Raw genomic sequence first — 24245 nt, 5'->3', positions numbered from 1 at the left:
CCCAAACCCAAACACAGCTCAGCACTCTGGCTTCAATAGCTCACATAGAACCCTTCTCTCGATCAATTGACATCAGCCATCGAACATGTCCATCTTCGGCGAGCCCCCGAGAGCGAAATCGCTCCTCGACTTCCACCGCGTCCTCGCCCCCTCTGCAGGCGTCCGTGTCTCACCGCTATGCCTCGGTGCTATGAACTTCGGTGAGGCCTGGGAACCAGTGATGGGCAAATGCGACAAGAAGACGACATTTGAGATCCTGGACTTCTTCCACGAGCAGGGCGGCAACTTCATCGATACGTGAGTACCCCATTGCCCAGGCAGAAACTCGATGCATGTGGGGTAGTCTGGCCCCACACGTTCAGCGTTCAACTCTTCGGCCTCAAAGTCAGGAAGCAACGGACAAGAAGCTGACTTAGGTCGTCACAGCGCCAACAACTATCAGAACGAGGAATCTGAGACATGGATTGGCGAATGGATTGCTAGCAAGAAGGTTCGCGACGAAATCGTCCTCGCCACAAAGTTCACCACCTTCTATCCAGACCCACGCAACGCGCCCCGCCAGCGCATCAACTTCGCTGGAAACAGCTCCAAGTCGCTCCGTGTCTCGCTTGAGGCTTCTCTCAAGAAGCTCCAGACCGACTACATTGACCTGCTGTACGTGCATTGGTGGGACTTCACCACTGGCATCCCCGAGCTCATGCAGAGCTTGAACCACATGGTGCAGCGAGGCACGGTGCTGTATCTAGGCGTGAGCGACACACCTGCCTGGGTGGTCAGCAAAGCCAATCAATGTACGTGCTCGTCCTCCCACGGCTTGTGCGGACATTGCTAACACTTTTTACCAGATGCCCGCGATCATGGTCTCCGACCCTTCAGCGTCTACCAGGGTCAATGGTCCGCCGCTATGCGAGATTTTGAGCGCGAAATCATCCCCATGGCCCGTGACGAGGGCATGGCGCTCGCCCCGTGGGGTTCCCTCGGCGCCGGCAACTTCACGACCGAAGAGAAGCGTAAGAACAACGAACAAGGTCGCAGTATGCGGCCGGCAACCGATGCACAGATCAAAGTGTCCAAGAAGCTTGAAAACATCGCCAACAAGAAGAACACCCTGATAACGAGCGTGGCCCTAGCCTACGTCATGCACAAGGCGCCATATGTGTTCCCGATTGTAGGTGGACGCAAGGTGGACCACCTCAAGGGAAATATTGAGGCACTAGGTCTGGAGCTGAGCGATGAGGAAATCGACGACATTGATTCGGCCGTCGACTTTGAGGTTGGCTTCCCGATGAACTTCCTGTTTGAGTTCGGCGGGTCGAAGTACAACACGCGCATGACTAGCTCGGACGTAGCATTGCTCAGGTTCTCGGGCAATCTCGACGCTATGCCGCACCAGAGGAATATCAAGCCTCATGGTATGTAAGGAGGATATGATCAAGGCGAGATTGGAACTATAGCAGTGTAGACGGAGGAATAGACTGTAATAAAATCTACTTTGTATTCGAATGATTTGAAGAAGGGTATGCCGGTGCCTACAATGAACAGCAAAAACGCTGTCTGCCTCAGTTCACCTAGCATTATTGACCTCAATCAGCATCGTTCACAGACGGTGGTGCTCCAAAACTTTTCAACAGGGTATCTGTATCATACGCCAAAAAGGAATTGCGCGGCCGAGCCTCAAACCAAGCACACCACCCAGAGACCTGCCCTCTCAATGCTTCTTCTTTTTCTTCTTCTTCCTGTTCCTGTTCTTCCTCTTCACCTGCTCCCCGCCTCCAACATCCACCTCGGCAGCGGGCGCATCCACCCTAATATGTCCATACCTTTTAATAACCTCCGCATCAAACCCCTCCTTCTCCAGCCGAAACAGCGCCATAGTCGCCCTAGCATCTTCCACCGAGCTATGCGCCCCAACCTGGATATCCACACCTAGCAGCCTCTCCGCCAAATGCTTCAAGCTCGGCGTGCGGCCGGGTATTGACGCCAACTCTCTGAACTTGGAGTACTTCGACGTGTCCCTTATATATCGCTTGTCGTGCTTGAGCACTAGCACGTCGAGATCGTTCTTCACAGCGTGACCGACGAGTATGCGTCCTTCGAGAAGGATCTTCAAGTCGTTGTGGACTTCTTTGAAGGGGCGTGCGACGTCTCTTCGGAGGTGCTTCGGTTCGATGCCAGATACGGCGGTGCGGTAGTCTGTCACTGGGACTTTGACCTGCACGTAGGAATCGTAGACTTGGTGGCCCTTGTAGTTCACCACGGAGACTCGTGCCAGTGCAGAGTCCCTGTCAGGCATTGGCCCCGTCCCCACCATTTCGCAGTCTAGTGCTATGTATTTTCCTGGCAGTGCGGTGTCGGAGATTCCGCCGTTCTCGATGTCGGGGAAGTCGGCGGAGGGCGTCAGGACGGAGATGGATTCGGCAGCCTTCTTGGAAGAGGATAGAAGTGGTGCCTGCTTGAGCGAGGGCATCGAAACGCTCCGGGAGAGCGTCTTCTGGCCATGGTGCTTGATCGAGGCTCCGATTGAAGCTGGTTCCTCCATTTTTTGCCTCTTCCGCGATGATGGTTGCCTATATGGTATGTTCTTCCCTGACTGGTTCAGAGACTTCGAAGCATGCTCTCCGTCGACCTTAACAGGCCTTTTTCGCTTCAGTGAGTTCTGCTTCTCCGGTTGCGAAGCCTTCGGGGATGCGATGGGTTTTGAAGCCTGAAGAGTCTGCTGCAGCTTCTTCCAATTGCTGGACAGATTGCTGAGCTCGACTGGCGCCATTTCGTTGTCACCTGAGTGGCATAGCGGTGTATGACCCTCCGTTCATCGGGCGTGGTGCGAATGCTGCGTTTGACGTCTCCACCGCCTGCACCGCTTTCCCCGCCGATGAAGTCCGCAACACAAGGTCCAGCCTTATGTAAGCGGAAGCTGATCACGTGCTCAACCGAGCTCGCGAGCAGGCGGCAACTTACCTCACCGGCGCATCACGACAAAGGTCTTACCAACTCCTTGCGACGACAACAATCCACAACACGACTCAAAATTCGCGATAATTCAACTGAGGGTTGGGAGCAGGTATGGCTCCTCGGGAAAATTCTCACGAGCCCTCTGGAACGCCTGTTCCGGTAGAAACGGGATTTGCCACTCTGGCGCAGTTGAGGTATGTGCGACATCGCTGCGCGACTTTCTGTGATGGCTGCTGATGCATGGTGTGTAGGGTTGGAGTAAAGGCTTTCGTTGAGAAGGTGAGTACCGCGACATGTTACCACGAGATGGTCTTTCCTTTTCCTTTCCGCTTAGGATTACCACATTCCGTTTACTTTAGTCCTTTTCACGTTTGGTTTTCTGTTTGCATCGTATATGCGACTTGACCTTTCTGACACAATCCAGGATGGCGAGAAACGCAAGGCCGAGATCTTAATGACCCAGATCCGTGGCGGAAAGCCCAAGTTCTACGTCCACTATGAAGACTTCAACAAACGCCTGGATGAATGGATCGGCGCTGAGCGCATCGACCTCTCCAAGGAGGTCGAGTGGCCCGCGCCCGAGAAGCCCGAAAAGAAGAAGGCCGGATCGTCCTCCAAGACTGACAAGGCGTCCCAGTCAAAGCAGTCAAAATCCGATCAGAAGAACCCCAAGCGGTCGCGCAGCAAGCTAGATCGCGAGATCTCAGCGACCCCTGAAGCCACGAGTGTCAATCTTCCTGGCAAAGCTCCCCGACCGTCAAAAGCTAGCGGCAAGGAAAACAACGAGCTGTTAGTGACGAGCGAGGTCACCGACGGCACGACGCCCAAGCCCGAAGATGAAGACATGGACGTAGTAGACATCCAGGATGCCGCAGCGGCAGCCAAAGCCATCCCCGCCCACGAGTACTCGCGCGAAGACGAAATCGAGAAACTGCGCACCTCCGGCTCCATGACGCAGAACCAGACCGAAATCTCGCGCGTCCGCAACCTCGAGAAAGTCCAAATGGGCAAATACGAAATCGAGCCATGGTACTTCTCACCTTATCCCATCGACTTCGTCGATAGCGAAATGGTCTACATCTGCGAATTCTGCCTCTCCTACTATCCCGAAGTCACGCAGTTCGAGCGCCACCGCTCAAAGTGCACACTCCTCCACCCGCCAGGCAACGAGATCTACCGCGACGACTACGTTTCCTTCTTCGAGATCGACGGGCGCCGGCAGCGCACGTGGTGCAGGAATCTCTGCCTGCTGTCAAAACTCTTCCTAGACCACAAGACGCTGTACTACGACGTCGACCCCTTCCTCTTCTACTGCATGTGCACGCGCGACGAACACGGCTGCCACCTCGTCGGCTACTTCTCCAAGGAAAAAGAATCCGCCGAAGGCTACAACGTCGCCTGCATCCTCACGCTTCCGCAATATCAACGCAAAGGCTTCGGAAAGCTGCTCATCGACTTCTCCTACCTGCTCTCCAAGCGCGAAGGCAAGCTCGGGTCCCCCGAGAAGCCGCTCTCCGATCTCGGCCTCCTGGGCTACCGCGCCTACTGGCAGGAAATCATCGTGGACTTGCTTATCGACGGCCGTGTTGAAGCGAACATCGAGGACCTGGGCGCTGCTACCGCGATGACAACGAACGATGTGTTGCATACACTGCAGAATCTAAATATGCTGCGGTACAGCAAGAACCAGCATGTTATTGTGCTGACGGATGCGGTGATCGAGCAGAGGGAACGGCAGAAAGCGAAGGAGAAGATCAAGGGGAAGAGGAGCATCGATCCGGATAGGTTGATATGGAAGCCGCCGGTGTTTTCGGCTGCTAGCCGCACCTGGAATTGGTAATTGGCTTTGTACTATGAGTTCTTTGCCCGGCAAGAATCGTATCGCACCTTTTGGTATGGTCTTACGTATTTGATTGCGCCCTGGGTGGGGAGCAGACTGAGGACTTGGAGTTAAAGGCTGGGATAGATACCCTTGGGTAGGCGTCCTTTGCATTTGTAAATCGATGGTATCACACGCTGTCTTTGTTCCTGTTTCAGTTGCGTTGGACTTTGCTTGTCCGTACGCCAAATATCATACGTGGTGGATGAAACTTTTACCGCGTCGCGTCTCACATCAGAGGGAGCTCAATGCTTGGAAGAAGTTGCTCGTAATTGTACCGGATTTCTCCAGCGTACCAAAACATATCCGGGTATCCTACCAATCCATTCGCATCCAGTACCCTATCTCCATTCCTGAATCTTCACACAAAGTACTCCGCTCCCTTCCTGTCAACGGTCTGCCTCTTCTAGTTGTCTGACATCGTAGCGTACCTGCGTTTCTTCCCGTGCTAGAGGAAGTAATCCGCAACGGGCTTCTTCGCCGGCATGCCCCTCGAGTCCTGCGGCGCCGCCTCAAAAACTCTGTATCTCCTGCCCGGTCCATCTCTCGTCCGCTGCATGCTATCTCCCAGAACAGAGCTCAACCTCCTGTTCTCGCCGGTGCCGTTCGGCCCCGCATTAGAACCTAGCACCCAGCCTCCGCCACCGCCGCCCCGGTCGCCGTTGCTTCTCCGCACGAAGCCCCCGTTCGAGCCGTCTTCGCCAAGTTCCAGAATGGCCGCTACGTTGCCGCAGCGGTAACAGTAGTTCGGCGCTGACCAGACTGTTACTATGGTTGATTCGAACATTTCTTTGAAGCCTTCCATGACCAGTTGGTGCGCTCGCGCGATGAGACTCAGGTCGTTCTTGTGGTTGAAGCACTTCACGATATCCGCGCCGAACAGGAAGCCCGCACCACGGGGCGAGAGGCCCCAGCCATCGATCTCATCGGGATCGGACCAGAGGAGGTCGCACATTGCGCCTTCGTGGGGCACCTCTTGTTTTCGGTCGAGTAATCGGATCTTATCAATTGTGTCGATCAGAGGGGAGAGGCCGCCGTGGACGCAGAGGATGGCGCCGGTGTCATTCCTAGTCGACCCGTTGGCGGAGGATGTTGCGCCTGTGCCGGTAACGCCTGCCAGAGAGGGTGTGGGTGGTGCTATGGGGGAGGAAGAGGCCGGGTTGGAGTTTGCCTGTGAAGCTGCACTGGATTGCGAATCCGAATTTCGTGCGTAGCGGTACATGATCTCGCCTTGGGCATTCAGCGTCTCGATCTCGATGTCGCAGTCGACGTCGGGGATATCTATGTTGATGTTTTCCGCGATCGGGCCGTCAGTGGGGGTGAGAGATGTTGCGGCGCCGGTGACGAGGGCACCTAGTGCAAGGTAGTCGAATACTTCGCAGCAATACCTCCACACGTTCGCACTGCCGTATTTCCGCAAGCATTCATCGTAGAAGCCGTATACGGTTGTGATCTGTCGCGACTCGTGGTTTCCCCGAATGAGTGTGATGCGGTCTGGATATCGAACTTTGAGACAGAGAAGCAGCAGAAAGGATTCGAGCGAGTAGAAGCCTCGGTCCACGAAGTCGCCTGAACCGCGTTAGTCTTGTGCATTCCCATGCCGCGGAAGATGGATACGGCATACCCATGAACAAATAGTTGGTGTCCGGCACGTCACCACCCACGCGGAATAGCTCCATCAAGTCGTGGAACTGTCCATGTATGTCGCCGCATATCTACCCACACAGCTCTGTCAGCATTTGTACCAATTTATCATATGGAGCGACGTACCGTCACCGGCGCATCCACACCCACCACGTTCCCCTCTTCTATCAGCAGCTCGCGTGCCTTGTAACATAACTCCCGCACTTGGTTCTCTGGTATAGGACGGCATGCACGAAGCTGTGTGATCGCTCTGGTAGCAGTGTCAGACCCGACTCTACGTCGCGAACAGGTGGGTGGGAGGCCTACCTATCGAGGTCGCTGCCGCCGATACTCATGGTTGCAGCTGCGCCACAGGTTATGCCCACGAGGGGCTAGATACGTCGTGTGTTCGTAACAGGCGAATCTGAATGCTCAATGGTCTTGTACCGCGAAACGTCCGATGTACGAGAGGATGTGGCGGGCGTGAAGGACAGGCGCGAGCGGCGTGACGCGTCGAGCGGCGGGAAGATGCAACGGCGGAGGAGTTGGTGGGTTTTCGGCGAGACTAGGACCAGCAGGCGTTATGCGGATAGCGATTGCGGGGAAAGCAGGCGGCAACAACGGCGGAGGCTGAAGATAGGAAAAGATGGGTGTTGAAGTTCGAGACCTGGTTCCGACTGCTGCAGGGATCATCCGCTAGCGTCTCCTTGGCGGCGGAGCTCATGCCGCTGAACCTCGCACCACCGAAAAGCTCCCTCCACCTCCCTCCCCGCGTTTCCTGGTCCCTCCGGTCTGCGCTCGCTCGAGGCATCTCAATTGGTTTGGTACGGGGCCTTCCTATTCCCATGGGGCGTCCAGCAGCCGCTTACACGCATCAGGCCTCGGTAATGCCGCCGCAACGTCCTCTCTAGCTCTCGAACCACTGCCATGCCGCCGCATCTCCACCCCCGGTCGCGCATGACGACCTCCCTTTTCACGACCACGCTCGCGGTATCGTTTCTGGTTGTAGCGACGCCCCATCTTCTCCCCTGTCCGGTTGACCCGCGTACGCTCGCCGACTCTTCGAACCCAGACGCATTATCCGGAGAACCGAGGAGAAGACGGAGGAGGATCCCGCGAGAGGAGACATGCAATGATGTGATGAGCGAGGAGCGGAGGCGGAGGAAGGAAGCAGATGAGTGGGCGCCGCCGAAGAGAGAGTGTCCCGTGCCGAAACCTGGTGGGCTAATCGGGCAGGTGCTGGGCATTAAGGAGGAAGCGGACGATGCTGAAGATCAGCCGTCGGTCACAAGACAGGTTGATAGGGCAAGGTGGAAGAGGCGGACGCAGGATGAGGATCAGTCATAACTACCAAGAACACTCTTAGGCGGAACGGGGTTGGAACACGCACCATCGGGACGACTATGAGGGCGCAGGAGCAGGAAAGCGTGTATCATATGTATCAAGATGGTGACATAGAAAGGGAATCACCTCAAAGTCTATATGGCAATACCCCAGATCCTTCAGCTTTGGCAGGGCCGTCGTCCAGTCATGCGAAATGTGCCACTTCGTCGCTCCTCTCAATCGCTCATGTCCGGAAGCTGAAACTCGATCTAGGCTTAAAGCTTAACGACACAGACGACAAAGAATGATGGTAGCTGAATGCATTCTGCTCCTCCAAGTTGTAATATCAGCTACGAGCACAGCATTCAACAGTTAGGACCCCTCTTCGAGATTTGCGGCTGGTCTTTTTTTCGATTCTTTCATCTATTCTAGTTGCAAATACAGATTTGATCTCTCCCAGCTCGAGGCTAGGTAGATGCTACACGGATCAAACGCACCAGAAGTGCGCCTGATGGGTTGGTTCCCTTTACAATGCACAGACGACAAAACCGCTCATCAAACTGCAAAATATCAACCCCTTCATCAGGCGCTACTGGATCAAAGATACGTAGGTTGTAGTACACTCTAGCATGTCTTGGTCTTTACCTGCTAAAGGGCTTTAGGGAGGGCTTTCCGTAGGTAAAGCCAAACATCCTCGAGAGAGATTTTCCTTCCCCTTTTCTCGAATCTACGTGCTCTGCTAAGTGCATCGCCACCTTTGCAGACAAAGAGCTTCCGATGCTGCTGTGCAAAGTTGGTGAGCACTCTTTGGTCGTAAGGTAACCATGCACGGTGAACAACTTTCACCTCGCAACGGAGCGCGGCGAGAAACTCGAGGGCATCGCGGTTCGTCGACGGTACGTCATTTCTTTGAGTTTCACCACAGAGCTCTCTCTCGCCCGCGTACATAAACCTCGCTCACGGGCCCAATCCTCGCTCTACCTACACGTCAACTACTTTCAATTCCGGTAAAGACCGCTGTGATACTCAACCAAACAACCGTTACCATACCTTCGGTACATCGCTCCCAGCATCTACCTTCTACGATGGCGCTTGCGAAGTCAAGCTCGCCGCCCACAACTCATGCCACTGCGGTCGCAGTTTCAACTGAAGACTCAACCATCCGTCACTCCGAAACCCAATACAAGGCTGTGTGCGGGCTTGCAACGGTGCTGGAAGCCATCACGCCTAGCCAGACACCAGTCGACAGCACGTTCATTCGGGAAGCGTGGGTCCGCAACGGATCGCGTCCACAAACACCCGCCGACCAGAAAACTAGAAGCCTCGGGGTTCTTGCAGGGGTTGTCAAAACACGGCTGCGGGTAAAGAACAACGAAATTGCTGGCTGTCAGAAGACGCTGGCCGAGACCAGCGACGCGAACGCCCTCCTCCGCAAACAGCATCAACAGGGCCAGAACCGCGTCGAGTACCTAGAGCAAGAATGCTCTAAGTATCAGCAAGATATCACATTCACCAAGAACGAAAATTCCGCACTGCAGAGCGAGCTAGACAAGGAAAAACAACACAGTGCGGACCTCGCTGAATCTTTGAGCCAGGAAGCCGCTGCCTTAAAGAGTCAGGAGCTGGAGGCTAAGCTTGCGGCGGCCTTGAACATGGTCAGCATCCTACAAGAACAGAATGATTCGCTTGGGGCATCGCTGAGCGAGAGGGAGCTGGCAGCAAAGGTCGCCGAAACGAGGAACCAGGATCTGAGCGAGAAGGTCACAGAGCTCGCAGGCAAGCTAGCCACCGAGCAGCAGCACAAGCGCGAACTTACAGAAAGCGATACGGCAGAGAACGCGGAGATTCAACGGGTGCAAGAGCTGGAAGAGAAACTAGCTTCTTCAGAGCGGCGCAACCAAGACCTCGAGGGTCAGCGGAAAGAGGACAAGAGGAAATGGGGAAAGAATCAGCAAGGTCTACTCAAGCAGAAAAGAGATCTCGCCCGAGAGGTTAAGACGCTCAACGAGAGCAACCAAGTCCTACGCGATAAGAACGAAGAACTCCAGCACGAGGTTGCTGGCTGGTCTGGCGAGCGTCAGCTCTTGCAGGAGAAGAACGCTGCTCTTGCGTGTAAACTGGAAAACTGCAACCGCGAGTACGACTCGCTCGACAACAACTGGCGGAAGTTTATCGAGGATACCGAACAGATACGTAAAAAGTTCGACGCGAATGTACACAAGGAGCTCACGAGCCAGATCGCGGCTCAGACTGCTCAGATAGAGACTTTGGAGTATTCACTCACTGAAGTCATTCGAGACTTCAACGAGAAGGACAGGGAAAACGAATTCCTCATAGAAGGATGCAAGCGTCTGGAGGGCACCAGGCTGAAGGACGTTGGCAAGTTTGGTTTGCACTTCTGGAGCATTGGCGTCACCCGCATCCGCAAGATCAAGGACTTGCAGGAGCAGCTTACCGCTTTGAAGAACGAGCTTTCCGCTAGCCTTGCCCGGGAAGAGGAACACAAGTCGAAGATCATGAACTCACGAAAGCGCGAGAAGGAACTCGGCGCGGACAACACTGCACTGCGGAGTGACAACTCCGATCTAAAGGACAATCTACGCCAGCTCAAGACCCAGCTCCAGCGACTTCGCAAGCCTGACGCCGGGAACTTTGCGGCAGAGGCCGTTGCTTTCGGTGCGGCCGTCGCCGAGAAGCTCTCGTCCGTTCTCAAACAGCTTGCAGCCAGCAAAGTTGAAATCCACTCGCTCAAGCAGAAACTTGTAGTGCATGACATGGAGAAGCACTCCCGCGAAGCCGAAGTCGTGCGGTTGCGAACCTGCATGCAGGAGATGAACAAGATTCTCCGTCTGCGAGAAGATGAACTTCAGACAGCCAAGTCCGCAATCAACGCCTTCAAATTACAGCTGCGAGACACACATATGAACTCGCGAGTCAAATTCGCAACCTTCGATGGACATCACTGCGCCGTTGAAGAGGCCAAATCTCTCAGCAGCAAGGTTATAGGCTTGAACATGCAACTAACCAAATACGAGACCATCCTCGGCGACCTAGGGGCCTAGTACTACGACCAGACATGCAACGTCGTCCCCGCCCTACACGCTCAGCTTGCCGAGCTCTCGGCTGAGAAAGGCGTGGAGTACACCGTCGAGCATCATCCGCATCCAAACCCCGAAGTCGAAACCCGGAAGTTGCTGCGCATGGCAGCGGCGTACGGAAAGTGGGAACTGAAGGGCTTCGAGCCTCACGCGTATGATCCGAATGAAAATCCGGGCTGCATCCCGGCGACATTCGAGGCGATGAAGAAGCTGCTCCCAAAGGGATGGAAGGTGCTCTACGACTTGGACAAGGCCTGGCTGCGGCCGATGTTCAAGGCTTTCACCCTGTCAGATGCGCAGGAGCGTGCTGATGCAGAGAAGGAGATGGTGCAAAAGCAGCTCTGCCGTGAGCTGGGACTTCCAGAGAGCGAGTTTGGCCGCGTGCGTGTCAGTTCAGTGGTGGAGGAGACTCGGGAGATACTTGCGGAGATCGATGGGGATGTGCTTGAGGCTAGCATGAATGCGACTCGGGTGTTCCAGGTCGATACGCCGGTGGGTGTGCATCCTGATTATATTCAGGATCCCATGACGGATGGCGACTTTGATGAGCGAGAGGGCTTCGTTCACGGACGCTTCGACGACGCCCGCGTTTAGGAGAATGGCGCGAGGGCATGCTCGGCCTGAGGATGATCGACATGTGCGAGGGACGAAAAAAAAGACAAAGCGGCGTGTTTCTCTAGTTTTTGGGATCGGCGCTTGGGACTTTAGGAATAGGGTACGGGATGGCAGGTCATGATACATGCTAGGTTTTTGACAATGTCACGAGGTTTCCTGCATGTAGAACGTAAGGCCAGTAGTCCAGGAGCTAGAAATATGTGCTGGAAACCTAAATACAAGGATTTCTAGAGTCATATGCCATTCTAATTGCGTTAAACATTTAATTGCTGCTGAAGCTGTAGTCATTTACGAGCGGTGGCTTCGAAGGCTGCACACTGCGTCATAGATCGCTGACACCCGTGGACCTTAACGCACCAGCAGAGTCGCGTCGCACCACAACGTCCTGACTTCTCAATCAAGATATGTCCTCCCACACACTATCAAAGCCCCAACAAATGAACTACCGCATCGGCCGCGGCGAACAAGGTGTCCTGACATTCGAGCCCTACAAATCCGAAATTCTCCCGCTATGGCGCTTCAAACGCCCGCCATCGCGCGTCAAAGCTCAAAGCAAATCTACGCTAAATTCGAAGATTACGATAGAGACGGCGACTTCGTGGGTATGGATATGTGTCGTAAATTTCTGCAGATGGTAATTTGGCATGCCATGCGATTCGATCGAACCGGCGGTATGTGTGGAAAGCTTATGAGAGCGATATCAGGGCATGACTAGAGCGAAGAGATATGCGAACCACAAAGGTGGGAGGAAATATGATAGAGACACGGGGGAAGAGTTGGAGAAGAGTGCGGAGCATAAAGATGCAAAGGAGAAGCTAGAGGCGGCGTTGATTTTTCGGGAGGTTTGGGAAAGGGCGAGGGCGTTTGAGGGGTATCGCGAGAAGAAGGAGAAGTTTCTTGCGGAGCAGAAGGAGTGGGTTAAACAGGAGAAGAGGAAGGCAAAGAAGTAATATCATTTGATAATGATATTGCCCCGTGAGGATGTCTTCAGGGTTCCGACTTTCTATGACCCCTCTGCTGCGTACAGTCATGCAGGAACCCGCCCCGCCGCCATCCCCTGCACGTCTCCACACCAGCAAACATCTCAAACGGGCCCCAATCTTCCATCAAGGCATCAAAAACAAAAAAGATGGAGATACGCTGCGATTCGAACGCAGATTTCTCGCAATCGTGACTAACGAGGAGGCACAGGCCAGGGGTACGAATACTGTTATTGGCGGCACTAAGCAAAGAATCTTGTCGTTTTGGTTTGCTTGGTGATGTGGGCACCGCACCGTAATGCGGATCAGAAGAGGGCAGAAGGGGAAAGTGCAAAGGCCCTTGGCGCACGTAAGAGTCATCGTCGGTTGCGAGCGTCATACCGTTAGACCACGTATCCGAGATATCTTTTGAGGACTGATGGATTATGCGGTATATGTGGGATGAAAGGGGGAGCGGAGGCAAACGCTGTTCTGACGGGAAAGGGCATGCTGGGATGGCTGAGGAGCAAACACTGCCCTGTATGCCGCCGCCAACATCTACGGTTCTATCTCCATGCCATGCAAAAGATAGACTGGCGTGTAAGAACGGTTTTGACGAAAGAATCTGAAGGCTACCAGGCTCGGCGTTGCATAGTTCCCGGATAGGAGTCCCTTTCGACACGAGCGCAATACCTCTAGTGCATGATACGTACTTCTATCACTATCATTCGATAGACCTCTACCTTAACAGCACGGCCGTTGCGGTTCCGCAGTAGCCCTCCGACACTGCAGTCTCAGAATCCGCTAAAGCAGCGGCGCTATAATGTAAGGCTGAGGCACAGACAGACCGCAAGGCTCGAGTCTCACCCCAACCATCCATCCATCCATCGGATGCGGGCTAAGCGCCTGCGGCGTAGTTTCCAAATAGATGAAGCCGGGGCCATACACATACACGACGTAGTCAGTCAGGCTTATGACCGGACAACATCACCTGAGGGCATCAATTGCAAACACAGTATACTCGCCTGACTGGGTACTCGTCTCCATCCCTCGAAAAAATTCCCTCAGCACAGTTGTCTAAGCGAAGAAGCCCCAAGAATCTTCCCGCCAAACTCTCCTTTAGGAAAATCGCCCTTCATCCCAGCGTCCTTATTGGCTCAGTACCATGTATTTTCCATCCGACAAACGCACGCGCATGCGTGCATCCTTCGCACGCACATAAGCAACCTCATCCTCTCTCCCCTTCTCTCCACTCGACCCCAACAAAAGGAAGCCCGTCCCGCATCTCCGCAGCACCCATCCTCTCTCTCTCCTTCCCTTCACAGCGCCGCGAATCCACCCACCATGCGAGAACACACCCCAAGTCTTACCTCATCAGCCACCACCACCCAGAACAGCAATCGCTCCCCCGGTCCCGTGCCAGTCCAAGAACGCCCCGTTTAGCAACAGGGGTTTAGCCACAAGACGAGCCGAGCCGGCCCCGTCCTTCCGTGTGTGCGGCACAGACAGTGTGTTTTGCGTTGCGTTGGCGGTTTGTGGTTGTTCCCCGTTCCCCCCGCTTACGTTGGACGGGAAGCGAGGTGGCGAGGCGAGGCGTGCCCGGGCGCGTGGCTACCATGTGACTTGGGGATGCAAGCTTAAATTCTTGAGTTATAGGTTCGTTTTGGGGGTTCCTGCGAGTCTTGGAGTCTCAGATCAAAACGGTGGGGGAGTAAGGTTTACGTCATTGGATATGTTGTGTAGCAAGAATGAAGAGTTAAGTTCTTAACCGATAAGAGGCAGTTTGGGCAGAATTTTTTTTTTTGGAGAAATTTGATGCATGCAGCTAAATGAAATGGCTTCATATCATGTGATTAAGATGCCTCGTAGAAAGAGCATCGGGTGTTCGGCTTCTAAGCCCTTTGTGAGTGTATCGAGTCCCAGAACATCGACGAACAAAGCCGCGCTTCCTCCGCCCACGCGTCACCAGACTAAGGTCATCGCCGGAAGCGGAACAAAGACCTAAATCACCTCCCAACGACTACATGAAGGCCCTCAAGACCAACAATACTCACAATCTCCGAAACGTACCACCAGCTTCCTCACATTATCTACCATGGATCGCGCAAGCAGCCGCCGTTCACGCTCGAACTCCACCTCCCAAGCCCGCGTACCAGTCGACTTTCGCGCCGTTACCAAAGCAATGGACCGAGAGCTGCGCGACCTCAAAGCCCAGAATGGAACCCAGCAGAACTGGATCAAAGCGCTCATCGGCGCCCTCATCGTCCTGATCCTCTTCATCCTCACCCGCCCCACAACCACGTACTCCCCCGATTTGAAACCCAACTACCGCAAGCGCTCCTCTATTATTTGGCCCCTCAACCAAACAACAGCGGGGCCATGTCTTTCGCGCGTACAAGAGCCTCTTTTCACGAGCTTTGAGCCGCCATTGCAGGACCTGACGCCTGCTCACCTGGGCTTCATCCATGCGGATGATCCATGGAAGACGCTGAGCCTCGACGAAACGTACATCCAAAGGGAGTGCACGATTGAGCGCTTCAATGAATATGTGAATGGGTATTTGAAGGAAAAGTGGCAGACCGGAAGAGGGACCTTGTGTGGGACTTGGTGGGAACCGGGCAAGTTTGACAGAAGGGTTTGCAGCGAGGCGAGGAAGCGCTTTGATGAGGCTGCTATGGAAGTGCGGGCGGAACTTAAGGCGAAGGCTAAGATAGCGAGACGTGATGAGGAGGAGTATAGAAAAAGACAAGCCGAGATTTAAAGATCGGAGGGATGATCTCAATGGAGGAGTGCGAAATCGTGTTCTTTCTGCAGTTGGTTGGCTACGGTAGATGTATTTTTTCATATTGTTTCCGCAGTTGGTTTAATGCTTAGAAGGAATGAGGAGGTAAAGCGCTTACGGTAGAATATGTCTGTCGGACGCCCGTTGTCAATGATTGGTATATGTGTAACATGCCATTGCGCCTCCGGAAATACTTTAGTATCGAATATGGAGCGGGTATACTTGGCCGCTGAATCTAGCCTGCGTGAAGAATATCGAACGCTGTGTTCAAGATGTTCTCGTCTCGGGATCCGGAGATGCAAGGCTTCAATGCGCATACTTGTCGGAACGCTGACGAGAGCATGTGACAACTGCATAACTCTATAACCATGGTCAACACTATCGATCTCTGCAAGATATAGGGGGACGTTCTGTATCGCCGCTCTCGGGATGGCGAAGCAATAGCGATGTTCGATATTCGCGAGCCTCAGGGGTCCGTTTTCGTCTCGAGCTCATGATGATGTCCGTGGAGAAGGAAGCTGCTCGAATCAACGATATCGACGAACATGGACGAAAATATACCCCCTGCATCGCTGCACGTCATATCTTATCGTTCTGCGAACGACGAACATGTTCATCTGTAGATCGTCAGCTGCACCGCTTCAGCCTTCCCCAGCTGAGTACTTTTCTCAGCCTGACTCCGGATCCCGCTGGCTGACACAACATGCGAAGCTTCAGCTTCTGCAGGCACATTTTAGCCTTCGGAAGAGGCTGCCACGTTGACCTGCAGTGCCCACTTCTTACCAGCCACTCCCACACCGATGGGGCCGGGATCCAGGTTTGAACTAACCTGGGACCTGCAACTCTGTCTGGTTGTCTCCGCAAAATCCTAGCGTAGTCAAAGTTTGATGTGCGGATATCTGTTGGGATGAGGTCGTATGATTGAGCCAAGGGAGAGGCGGCAGTTCGAACGCTCTATGCACGCTTCGTGCCGAGCCTTGACAATCACCGTACGCCGTCCTTTCCTGATCTGCCCTGCTGTTATTCTTGATGTCGGGGGAGAATGGACGGGGTGGAGTGCACTTATGCAGCTTGTGCATATCTCATCGGCCCGACGTACACGCAGGAGACGTCATCTCAAAATTACTATTCTCGCAAACCAGCTGCGGCTGCTCAGTGTGCTCAGTCAAACATATCGTCCGAACAGGAAATGCAGTTCATCGCAATTCAAAACACCCGAGGTGTGCCCAGGTCCGCGGCGCGGGCGATCAAACATCCAGATCAGGCTGCTGCTGCGCACGGATGGGGAAGCCCACGGCATGTGCCTCTGGACTCTTCCCAAACCTCCATGCGCCTCAATTGCACTTCAGCCTTTTCAACCGCCTGCAGTTTTGTCATTGGCGGAGGGGCAGAGGCGAGCAAGGCTGTAATTCTGGCCAATTATTGCGCGTACCCGGCTGGATGGGTGGGGCCATGAAGGCGGCCGCAGAAGAGGCCTCCTATACATGGATGTTTTAATATATTGCCGGAGTCCGATAGAAGCTGGGAGGGGAGCGCACAACGGTATGCAGGGTAACGCGATGCACATGTCCTTTGTCGAGGAGGGCAGGCGCGATTGCAGCCCTTTCCTAAAATAGCCTAAAGTCAGGCGGAGAAATAGATGGTCGGGGTTCCAAGAGAACGGTGTGGCAGGCTCGCAGATACGATTGGGCGGAGTCGCTGGAGAGGAGGGACGGATCTGGTGGGCAGAGATAGAGGTGGTGGTGAAGAGGGCTGGTAGGTCGAGAGGAAGAGCGCAGAGGAGCATCCTGGATGGGCCGTGCACATGTTGGACACGATCTGGAAGGCGCGAAAGGCTGAATAATTAGCTCCGCGCTATCCCCATCGATACGAAGATCTCCAGCCGGCTCGTACCATCGGAATGCGGAGTCTCGTCGAAGACCGCGGTTGCCATCTCTCATGTGTTACAGAAGAAGACGGAGCCCTAGGAGATGATAGTTCCCCTCTTTGGCTGTTTGCATCTTCAGACGGCCGTGCATGCATAGCGTGCCATTCCAGGCGCTCCTCCAATTGGGATCGTCGGAAGCTCAGAGAGGCCTAGGCATGTCGAAGCACGCGGTGTGGCCTCATATCGGCAGTAGTCGCCTGCGGGTTGTGTGTGGCCGGATTGAAGGGTGGCGGAATTCGCATTGGAGGAAACGGGCTTTGTGCCGTGGAGCAATCTGGATTGAAGGAAAGCGGGGCGGCGAGGCCCTCGGCGCAGCCTGGAACTCTGCCGCAGTACAGACCAGATAAACGGTACGTGCCGTGGTCGTGAGTGAAGATGAATTATGTGCATAGAAGTCGAAGCAACTTCTGCAGAGGCAGTAAGTAGAGAAGAGTAGAAGCAGTTAAACGGAACATTTTCGGATTCAGGGACCATGCCGCCCTACCCCCATGGCACCCTGTGACTGCTTGGACAAGGAAATACAATTTACCAATTGCCATGAAAAAAAAATGAGTCTAGAGAGGCGGGCTGGCGGCAGCGCTGCCAGCACAAAAGAATCAGTCCAGGAAATAGAACTCTTCGAGCACAGCACCGTGTCTGGAAACGCGCCCGCAGAATACCCGTGTCAACACCAAGTCCCAAAAAGCGAACCCAAAGAGTAGTAGTCGAAGGGAAGGATGGCCGAAGATAGACCACGACGAGTTAAACTGAGAGTACGTGCTAAAGGTATCAATGTTTTCCTCTTGTGCCCAACAAGCCTCAACATGTGACGGCGAGGGCCACCGGCTCGGATCGGTGACAGGTATCTTTCTCCCACTCAAGCTGCGCGTCAATAGCCCAGCTCCTACATGACCACGCACCCACAGCAGCCCTTCTTCTCGTGGTCCTCTTCTACGCCCATCTTGGACATGCCGTTTTGCTGGCCGCCTGCGGGTGCGCCTGTGTACGATGACATCTCCTTGTTGTACCTGCGGATTTCCCGTACGATGTCGTAGAAGGCGTTGTCGACGTTGATGCGTGACTTGGCCGACGTCTCGATGAACTTGCAGCCGAATTGCCGTGCCAGATTCTGGCCCTCTGTGGCCCAAGGGATTAGCATGCCAATGCAACGAAAGGGGCGTGGGGTGAGACATGGGACGCACCTTGTGTTGACACCTGCCTCTCGCCGTCGAGATCGCACTTGTTGCCGACGACAATCATGGGGAAGTAGTCCTTGTCCTTTACCCGGAGTATCTGCTGCTGGAAGGTCATGATCTCCTCGAAGCTCTGCCGGTCGGTTATCGAGTAGACGAGCAGGAAGCCCTCGCCGGTCCGCATATACTGCTCCCGCATCGCTGAGTATTCCTCCTGGCCGGCTGTGTCGAGCACATCGAGCAGGGCGACCTCGTCGTCGATGACACACTGCTTGCGGTACGAGTCTGCTGGGTGTTACCAATGCTCTCCCGCACTCGGCGCTTCGCGGCGACTCACCCTCGATCGTCGGATCATACTCGTCTACGAAGTGGCTCTGGATGAGCTGGATGGTTAAGCACGACTTTCCCACACCACCGCCGCCGACTACCACGAGCTTGTACTCTCGGAGGAACTGGGCGCAGGTTAGCGGGCCGCAGGCAGACGGCGGCGAGCAGCACGCACCTTTGAAGCCATTGTGGATGGGGGATGCTAGACCGAGGGGGATCGCGAGGCAAACGCGATGGGCAGCGTTGCTCTGGTGCAGCGGCCAGGAAGCCGAGCGCTGCTCAAATGAGGAGGCGGGAACGGGGCCCTGCTCGTGTTGGTCGATCGAGGCAGAGAGGAAGGTCCGCGGCGGCGCAGGGCAGGCGTGCAGGGCAGAAGGAGCAATTGGGGCGGGCGTTGGGATGGGCGCGGCAGGGAGAAGATGGGCAGAATTAACGGTGTTGGAGGCGGACTCTCTAGAGAGGATGGGAGCAGGTTCGCAGAGGGCAGCAAAAACGACCAGAAGCTGTCTGGGGTGCTGCGGGCGCTGATTCGCAGCAGCGCGCCGGCTTAGCGCTGTGCAGTATTTGGCACCTGCGTGCCTGCTTGAACGAAAAAGGACGCCCACGAACAGCAGCGCGCAGCACAGTCCCCACGATGGCGGTTTGGGGTTTGGGAGCACCCACTCGGCCGCCTGTCCGGGCGGCGAGTGGACGCAGCGGGCGGCGAGGGATGCCTGGCTCCCTCGCCGCAGGCCTCACGCATCGCGAGAGGACGCTGTGCCCGCGCGATCAGCGCCCGCCGCTGCCTGAGGCCGACGTGAGGGAACGCCCACGCCCGCGCAGCCGACCCTGGCAGCGGTTAAAGCGGCGCTTCAGCGACGACTCCAGCCTCCGAGCGCTGCAATCCCGGCTCCAGCATGTGGCACGGTTTGCAGCCTGGTGCTGGTGGTGCTGGTGCTGGTGCTGCAGTGCGGCCAGCGAACCCTTTCCCCTTCGGCACCGGCTACCGCGCACACGCACACGCCCGCGTGCCGACGTCGCCGCCGTGAACACTGCCAGAGCACCGTACGAGGACATGTCTTCAGGTCTTCGGGTCTCTGCGCCCTTTTCGGTGCTGTCCCTCGCCCGCCGGCCTGCATTTCACATGACTGGCCACCACTGCGGGCGCGAAAACGCAGCGCGGATGGCACACGGCAGCGCTGTTGCACAGGCGGGGTTCTGCCGGTACGGACTGTGTGTATGCCTGCAGCCTCTGCGATGTGCTGCCGCCCACTCGATGCCACGCGAGAAGCGCACGCGAGAGTTTCTTCTTGCGCCGCCCGCCTCTGAGTGGTGACAGGCCGCTATTGAAAAACAATCACCCTGCATCTTATCGTCACTGTCACCTATCGCGCCGTTATCGTGCCTGGCTGATATTGGCTCGGCGCCCCCCCCTCCAGGCGAGCGAGGCACGTCAGGCCTTCCACAGTCCTTCGAGAAGCCCCTAGCAGCACGCGGGCGTCTATTATTGTAGCCCCTCGAGATCCCCTCGATTTCTGTTTCGACCGCATGTCGTCGTCTGATCACGACCCCTATATTTACAGGTGAAGACTCTAAGACAGGGCGCACTTCAGCCCGACTTGAGCGTGCCCGCGTCTGGATCTGGGTTCGCTGAGTCGTCCTCCCCTTCGACAGCTACGCGCCGCCCCTGAACAGCCTCTTCCACCTCAGGCACCAGCGACTCCATGAACTCGACATCGCGGCCCACGAGTGTCACCGTATTACGGTCCTTCCCCCAGCGTGGATAGCTGCCCACCTTGACCCCTTTCGCCTCCGTCCGCGCCGCCAGCTGAGTGAGGTATTCAGCAATGGCACTCTCCGCCATCGGCGTGGACACCAGTATCCGGGTCACGCCTTTTCCTTCTGGATCTGTCAAGCGTGGTAGAATGCGGGGTCTCAGCCCGTCTAGCATGCTTTCGAATAGTCTTGGCACTCCAGGCAGGATATGGACGTTGCCATTGACGCAGCTGATGGGAACCCACAGATTGTCGCTCACGAATATTACCTGGTCCTCGTCTGGTATGGAGTCGTCTGTGGGCAGCTCGATCATGCGCTTCTTCGCCGTGAGCGCTGCAGACGGCGTGTTCCAGTCAAAGTTCGGCTGCGAGGGGTGCGGCTTAGACAGGCGCTTCATGCGCTCAAAGGCGGCTTCGTGCAGCTTCAGGGGCAGGCCGAACGCTTTGGCTATCGATTGGTATGTGATATCGTCGTGTCTGGCAGGCATTCAGCTGGAGTCTGAGTACCGCATACGAGCGCTGTGCTCACGTAGGACCGATTCCTCCTGAGGTGACCACCAAGTCATAGTTCTTCGACATGCGGCGGACTGCTTCCACAATCTCGCCTTCGTCGTCGGCAATGACTTCTATTCGTCGCAGGTTGATCCCCAGAGCGAAGCAAAACTTAGCAAAGTACGCCTAGACGCATTAGCTGCGTCCCAGTGGTTTGGCGCTGAAGGTCTTACCGAGTTCGTATCATTTGTCTTTCAACGCGACGCGTTAGCAACCCATCCAATGTATCCAACACGAGCACGTGTCGCGCGTACCTTGCCTCCTAGCACTTCGTCTCCGATGATCAAACAAGCCGCCGTGTGTATAAGCCCCTTGCCTTGGGAGCTTGTTGCGTCCGCCATGACCGATGACGTTATTGAGGAAGCCCGGAGATTTGCTGCAGATAGGTGCGCGTAATTGGGGAGCGGTGGCGAGAGGTGCCTGGCTACTTGGCTGAGCCTGCTAAACATGAAGGTTTCAGGGGTACGTGAATTGGGGCTTGCGGAGCAGCTAGTTGCATGGAGGGAGGAGCTCTGGAATGGACGAAGAAATGCAGTAGCGACGGCGAGTAAGGCCGGGGGTTTCGGAAGGTGCCCCGCACCGACGAATGACTCAGGGGCCCACCTTCGCGCCGCTCACGCTTTCTCAGCCCTACACTGTCACCACCCGACATACGAAACAGCCGACTGAACCTTAACCTCTACTGCTCTCCCGCTCTCCTGAAATTCTCAGCGGCATGGCAAGTCTCGATAGTCCCCGCTCCGCCGCCGAGCTGACAACCCCGCAGTCCTCCGAAGCCCGGCTGTACACCTTCTCCGATGAGACGAAGCAGAAGCTGCGCAAGTTCCGCCTGGGCACGTCGCGCGCCAACGACCCCCAGGCCATCCTCTGTACGCCCTGATCTCGTTCTCGATTCCCCCGTAGCAATGCAGACTCGACCCGAAATGGCGGCTCCACAACCTGTAATCGGGGCTGATGCCTATGCGCGCCAGACGAGATCGACAAGAAGACATTGGAAATACGGCCAGTAGATGGGGAAGTCTTCTCAGACGTTCAGAGCCTTGCGGACGAGCTCCCAGACCACGCCCCGAGATTTGTCCTGCTCAGCTACCCCCTCACACTCGTACGCGTAGGAGACTCTCCACATGCGAGCCCGATACTGAGAGGTTCTAGGATTCGGGAAGGTTATCCGTGCCTTACGTAATGCTATTTTACCTGCCTGTCACTTGCAACAACGAAGTGAAGATGCTGTATGCCGGTGCGAAGGAGCTGATGCGAAATACCGCCGAGGTGGGAAGGATCATTGAGATTGACAGCGCGGAGGACCTGGACGACATTGAGACGAAGCTGAAGGAACACGCATGATGCTGCGGGGTGCTGATTACAAAGGGGAGAGCGTGGGGATGTGACGAGAACAAGGCAAGCAACAAGTCCTTCCAAGGCGTGAATGAGGCGACACATGGGTAGCTCATTAAAGAGAGACGCGAGGCGAAGTCTCCACGGATCCTATAGGCTCAGAAACGCAGCCTTATCATGCAAGATCCATCTTACCTAAGGAGATATCTGTTCGGGCTACTTCTTTCCAGGTCTTGTCATCTCGCCTCCACACACGTCCATGTTCGAGATCTCTTAAGATCGCTTTTTATGTTTCACCTTTCGTCAAATTCATCAAACTGTCTGCCGAGCATGGTCCCCACGCGATAACTTCCTGTTATAGCTCTTTCCTGTTCCCCTAGCCAATACTTTCGCAGTGATCTTCACGTTTTGAAGTCATCGGGGATCAGGGATCCAGTCGCGGCAAAGTCGTTGCAATTTCTTCGCAAGACCCACGCCATGCTCCAGCACGATGGAGCCTCCAGGACAGCCGGGTGATATTCTCCCTCTCTGGGCCTGCCATGTTTAGAAGATGCTCCGAATGCCTTGATTTTTTTGCGTGGCAAGTGCAGTGATATTTTGCAGTTATGTAAAGGTTCGTCCAGCCAATTATGTGCTCCACGTGCTTACGCTTGTCTGCCTATGAACGAGATACAGCGACATCGATGCACGCTTTCCTTCCACCGCCAAGGTACCCAAGGCTTTCGAATGCTTTCCTAGAATTAGCTCCCGAGTGACATGCGTGCGACGTCGGGTTCTGATTTCTAAAGTATGATTTGACCTTGCCTAGGAGGGCTTGACTGGCTTGGGGGTATAATGGGTCATGAACATAGAGGGAATTCTAACGCCCTGATTGGCCAGATGAGCGATACTAGGTTATAATTGGTTGATATGCTGATATAGCCCACTAGCCACCTGCGCTACTGTCCTATTTTCTGTGCGGGCATGACCCTTCACGTGCCTTTGTACCAGGAGTGCCTCCGGAGAGGATCGGCAGCACTCGAATGATGATGCACAACGAAGATTTACTTTCTCAATATGCTTTTCGCTCTGCACAATGGAATTCTTAGAGCGATATCCTGGAAGCCTAACGACTGATAGAACTATGATGCTATTCAAGAAGCCTACCGCAACTCGGTCTCCCTTCTTGTTCTGCTGCAGAACTCTTGAAAAAGAGTCGTAACAGTTAGACTAGTCAACGGTGTACGGTGATAGTGTCAGAGTGTATTGGAGACGAAGCGCCATGGCTGATAGGGTTTCTGAAGCACATCGGGAAGACGTATCCCAACTCGCTCTTCCCATAGATATGATAGAACTCTGTAACTCAGAGAACGCTATGCCATCAATCCATGGAAAGGATAGCTAGTCGGCAGGAGGTGAGGGTATTGCGACACGCCGTTCAGGTTTCACCACAATAAAGAGACATGGGTGACTGAGACGGCGACTAGCAGGTAGAATAGGATTTCTATTGAATATCTTAAGCTGTTACAGTAGCCACATGAAGCCAGCTCGATGGACCAAGTCCTCAAAAGATCGAGTTCAACGTGGAGGAGCAGTGCCGCAGTGACTCGGTACAGCTCACCCCTCGGTTCGGTGCGCACCACCCCAACGCCGCAGAACAAACAGAGACCACGTAGACTAGCAAAAAGAACAGCTCAGAGGTCGTGCCCGGGCTCGAACCGGGGTTGCCGGAATGCTTTGACATCATAGATCAAAATCCGGAGTGATGACCACTACACTACACAACCCTCCCTGATGGATGTGTGCCAGCAGTACACAACAGAACATGTGGAATTTTTGCCAAAATTTTGGCTTAGAAAACTTATATATTGAGTTGGTTAGCACACATGGCGGAACAGCGGCTATAAACCAGGAGCCTTTTCTTTGTGCGGGCGGTGCCTTAGCTCCGTTTCGGAAGCGTGACGGACC

At 55.0% G+C, this 24245-nt stretch overlaps 14 protein-coding genes and 1 non-coding gene across 15 annotated transcripts; 10 read left to right on the top strand and 5 right to left on the bottom strand.

The window, feature by feature from the left end:
- Positions 1-30: 30 nt before the first annotated feature.
- BU26DRAFT_525588 (aryl-alcohol dehydrogenase-like protein) lies at positions 31-1465 on the top strand. Its single transcript, XM_033830540.1, has 3 exons — positions 31-297; positions 427-791; positions 846-1465. Exons 1-3 carry the CDS (start codon positions 86-88, stop codon positions 1418-1420), a joined length of 1152 nt encoding a protein of 383 aa, XP_033676065.1. The 5' UTR covers positions 31-85; the 3' UTR covers positions 1421-1465.
- BU26DRAFT_525586 (RNA exonuclease 4) lies at positions 1464-2863 on the bottom strand. Its single transcript, XM_033830539.1, has one exon. The coding sequence runs from the start codon at positions 2765-2767 to the stop codon at positions 1709-1711; it is 1059 nt and encodes a 352-aa protein (XP_033676064.1). The 5' UTR covers positions 2768-2863; the 3' UTR covers positions 1464-1708.
- Positions 2864-2973: 110 nt separating this feature from the next.
- BU26DRAFT_525585 (histone acetyltransferase ESA1) lies at positions 2974-5084 on the top strand. Its single transcript, XM_033830538.1, has 3 exons — positions 2974-3146; positions 3204-3231; positions 3377-5084. The coding sequence occupies exons 1-3, from the start codon at positions 3064-3066 to the stop codon at positions 4790-4792; spliced, it is 1527 nt and encodes a 508-aa protein (XP_033676063.1). The 5' UTR covers positions 2974-3063; the 3' UTR covers positions 4793-5084.
- A 1-nt stretch (position 5085) lies between these two features.
- Positions 5086-7095, bottom strand: BU26DRAFT_497016 (Metallo-dependent phosphatase). The gene is made up of 4 exons (XM_033826277.1): positions 6782-7095; positions 6602-6725; positions 6456-6546; positions 5086-6400 (listed from the first exon to the last, which is right to left on the bottom strand). The coding sequence occupies exons 1-4, from the start codon at positions 6808-6810 to the stop codon at positions 5280-5282; spliced, it is 1365 nt and encodes a 454-aa protein (XP_033676062.1). The 5' UTR covers positions 6811-7095; the 3' UTR covers positions 5086-5279.
- Positions 7096-7236: 141 nt separating this feature from the next.
- BU26DRAFT_611243 (uncharacterized protein) lies at positions 7237-8137 on the top strand. Its single transcript, XM_033836057.1, has 2 exons — positions 7237-7278; positions 7333-8137. Exon 2 carries the CDS (start codon positions 7382-7384, stop codon positions 7799-7801), a length of 420 nt encoding a protein of 139 aa, XP_033676061.1. The 5' UTR covers positions 7237-7278; positions 7333-7381; the 3' UTR covers positions 7802-8137.
- A 1192-nt stretch (positions 8138-9329) lies between these two features.
- BU26DRAFT_186754 (uncharacterized protein) lies at positions 9330-11054 on the top strand. The gene has a single exon (XM_033820467.1). It carries the CDS (start codon positions 9430-9432, stop codon positions 10837-10839), a length of 1410 nt encoding a protein of 469 aa, XP_033676060.1. The 5' UTR covers positions 9330-9429; the 3' UTR covers positions 10840-11054.
- Positions 10632-11584, top strand: BU26DRAFT_525581 (uncharacterized protein). The gene has a single exon (XM_033830537.1). It carries the CDS (start codon positions 10978-10980, stop codon positions 11467-11469), a length of 492 nt encoding a protein of 163 aa, XP_033676059.1. The 5' UTR covers positions 10632-10977; the 3' UTR covers positions 11470-11584.
- Positions 11585-11894: 310 nt separating this feature from the next.
- BU26DRAFT_535575 (uncharacterized protein) lies at positions 11895-12440 on the top strand (the record flags this gene model as incomplete). Its single annotated transcript, XM_033831295.1, has 3 exons — positions 11895-11960; positions 12044-12124; positions 12195-12440. 3 exons carry the CDS (start codon positions 11895-11897, stop codon positions 12438-12440), a joined length of 393 nt encoding a protein of 130 aa, XP_033676058.1.
- Positions 12441-14367: 1927 nt separating this feature from the next.
- BU26DRAFT_525580 (uncharacterized protein) lies at positions 14368-15317 on the top strand. The gene has a single exon (XM_033830536.1). The coding sequence runs from the start codon at positions 14545-14547 to the stop codon at positions 15208-15210; it is 666 nt and encodes a 221-aa protein (XP_033676057.1). The 5' UTR covers positions 14368-14544; the 3' UTR covers positions 15211-15317.
- A 736-nt stretch (positions 15318-16053) lies between these two features.
- On the top strand, positions 16054-16747 carry BU26DRAFT_186650 (uncharacterized protein). The gene has a single exon (XM_033820466.1). The coding sequence runs from the start codon at positions 16149-16151 to the stop codon at positions 16638-16640; it is 492 nt and encodes a 163-aa protein (XP_033676056.1). The 5' UTR covers positions 16054-16148; the 3' UTR covers positions 16641-16747.
- A 1089-nt stretch (positions 16748-17836) lies between these two features.
- BU26DRAFT_186618 (ras-domain-containing protein) lies at positions 17837-18977 on the bottom strand. Its single transcript, XM_033820465.1, has 4 exons — positions 18833-18977; positions 18668-18782; positions 18340-18615; positions 17837-18274 (listed from the first exon to the last, which is right to left on the bottom strand). Exons 1-4 carry the CDS (start codon positions 18842-18844, stop codon positions 18042-18044), a joined length of 636 nt encoding a protein of 211 aa, XP_033676055.1. The 5' UTR covers positions 18845-18977; the 3' UTR covers positions 17837-18041.
- Positions 18978-19291: 314 nt separating this feature from the next.
- Positions 19292-19972, top strand: BU26DRAFT_511839 (uncharacterized protein; the record flags this gene model as incomplete). The annotated part of the gene is made up of 1 exon (XM_033827335.1): positions 19292-19972. One exon carries the CDS (start codon positions 19292-19294, stop codon positions 19970-19972), a length of 681 nt encoding a protein of 226 aa, XP_033676054.1.
- Positions 19960-21480, bottom strand: BU26DRAFT_525576 (Molybdopterin binding protein). Its single transcript, XM_033830535.1, has 4 exons — positions 21218-21480; positions 21137-21154; positions 20941-21089; positions 19960-20888 (listed from the first exon to the last, which is right to left on the bottom strand). Exons 1-4 carry the CDS (start codon positions 21302-21304, stop codon positions 20246-20248), a joined length of 897 nt encoding a protein of 298 aa, XP_033676053.1. The 5' UTR covers positions 21305-21480; the 3' UTR covers positions 19960-20245.
- Positions 21411-22307, top strand: BU26DRAFT_535572 (glia maturation factor beta; the record flags this gene model as incomplete). The annotated part of the gene is made up of 4 exons (XM_033831294.1): positions 21411-21425; positions 21730-21832; positions 21935-22065; positions 22116-22307. 4 exons carry the CDS (start codon positions 21411-21413, stop codon positions 22305-22307), a joined length of 441 nt encoding a protein of 146 aa, XP_033676052.1.
- Positions 22308-23975: 1668 nt separating this feature from the next.
- On the bottom strand, positions 23976-24064 carry BU26DRAFT_t66. The gene has a single exon. It is a non-coding gene; the product is annotated as a tRNA-Gln (tRNA).
- Between the last annotated feature and the right edge of the window lie 181 nt (positions 24065-24245).

The sequence above is a fragment of the Trematosphaeria pertusa genome (genome assembly GCF_010094035.1).
Source record: "Trematosphaeria pertusa strain CBS 122368 unplaced genomic scaffold BU26scaffold_26, whole genome shotgun sequence".
In the NCBI taxonomy this organism is placed as follows: domain Eukaryota; kingdom Fungi; phylum Ascomycota; class Dothideomycetes; order Pleosporales; family Trematosphaeriaceae; genus Trematosphaeria; species Trematosphaeria pertusa.
The sequence above is the reverse complement of the archived record's forward strand: the minus strand, read 5'-3'. Positions and strand labels throughout refer to the sequence as shown.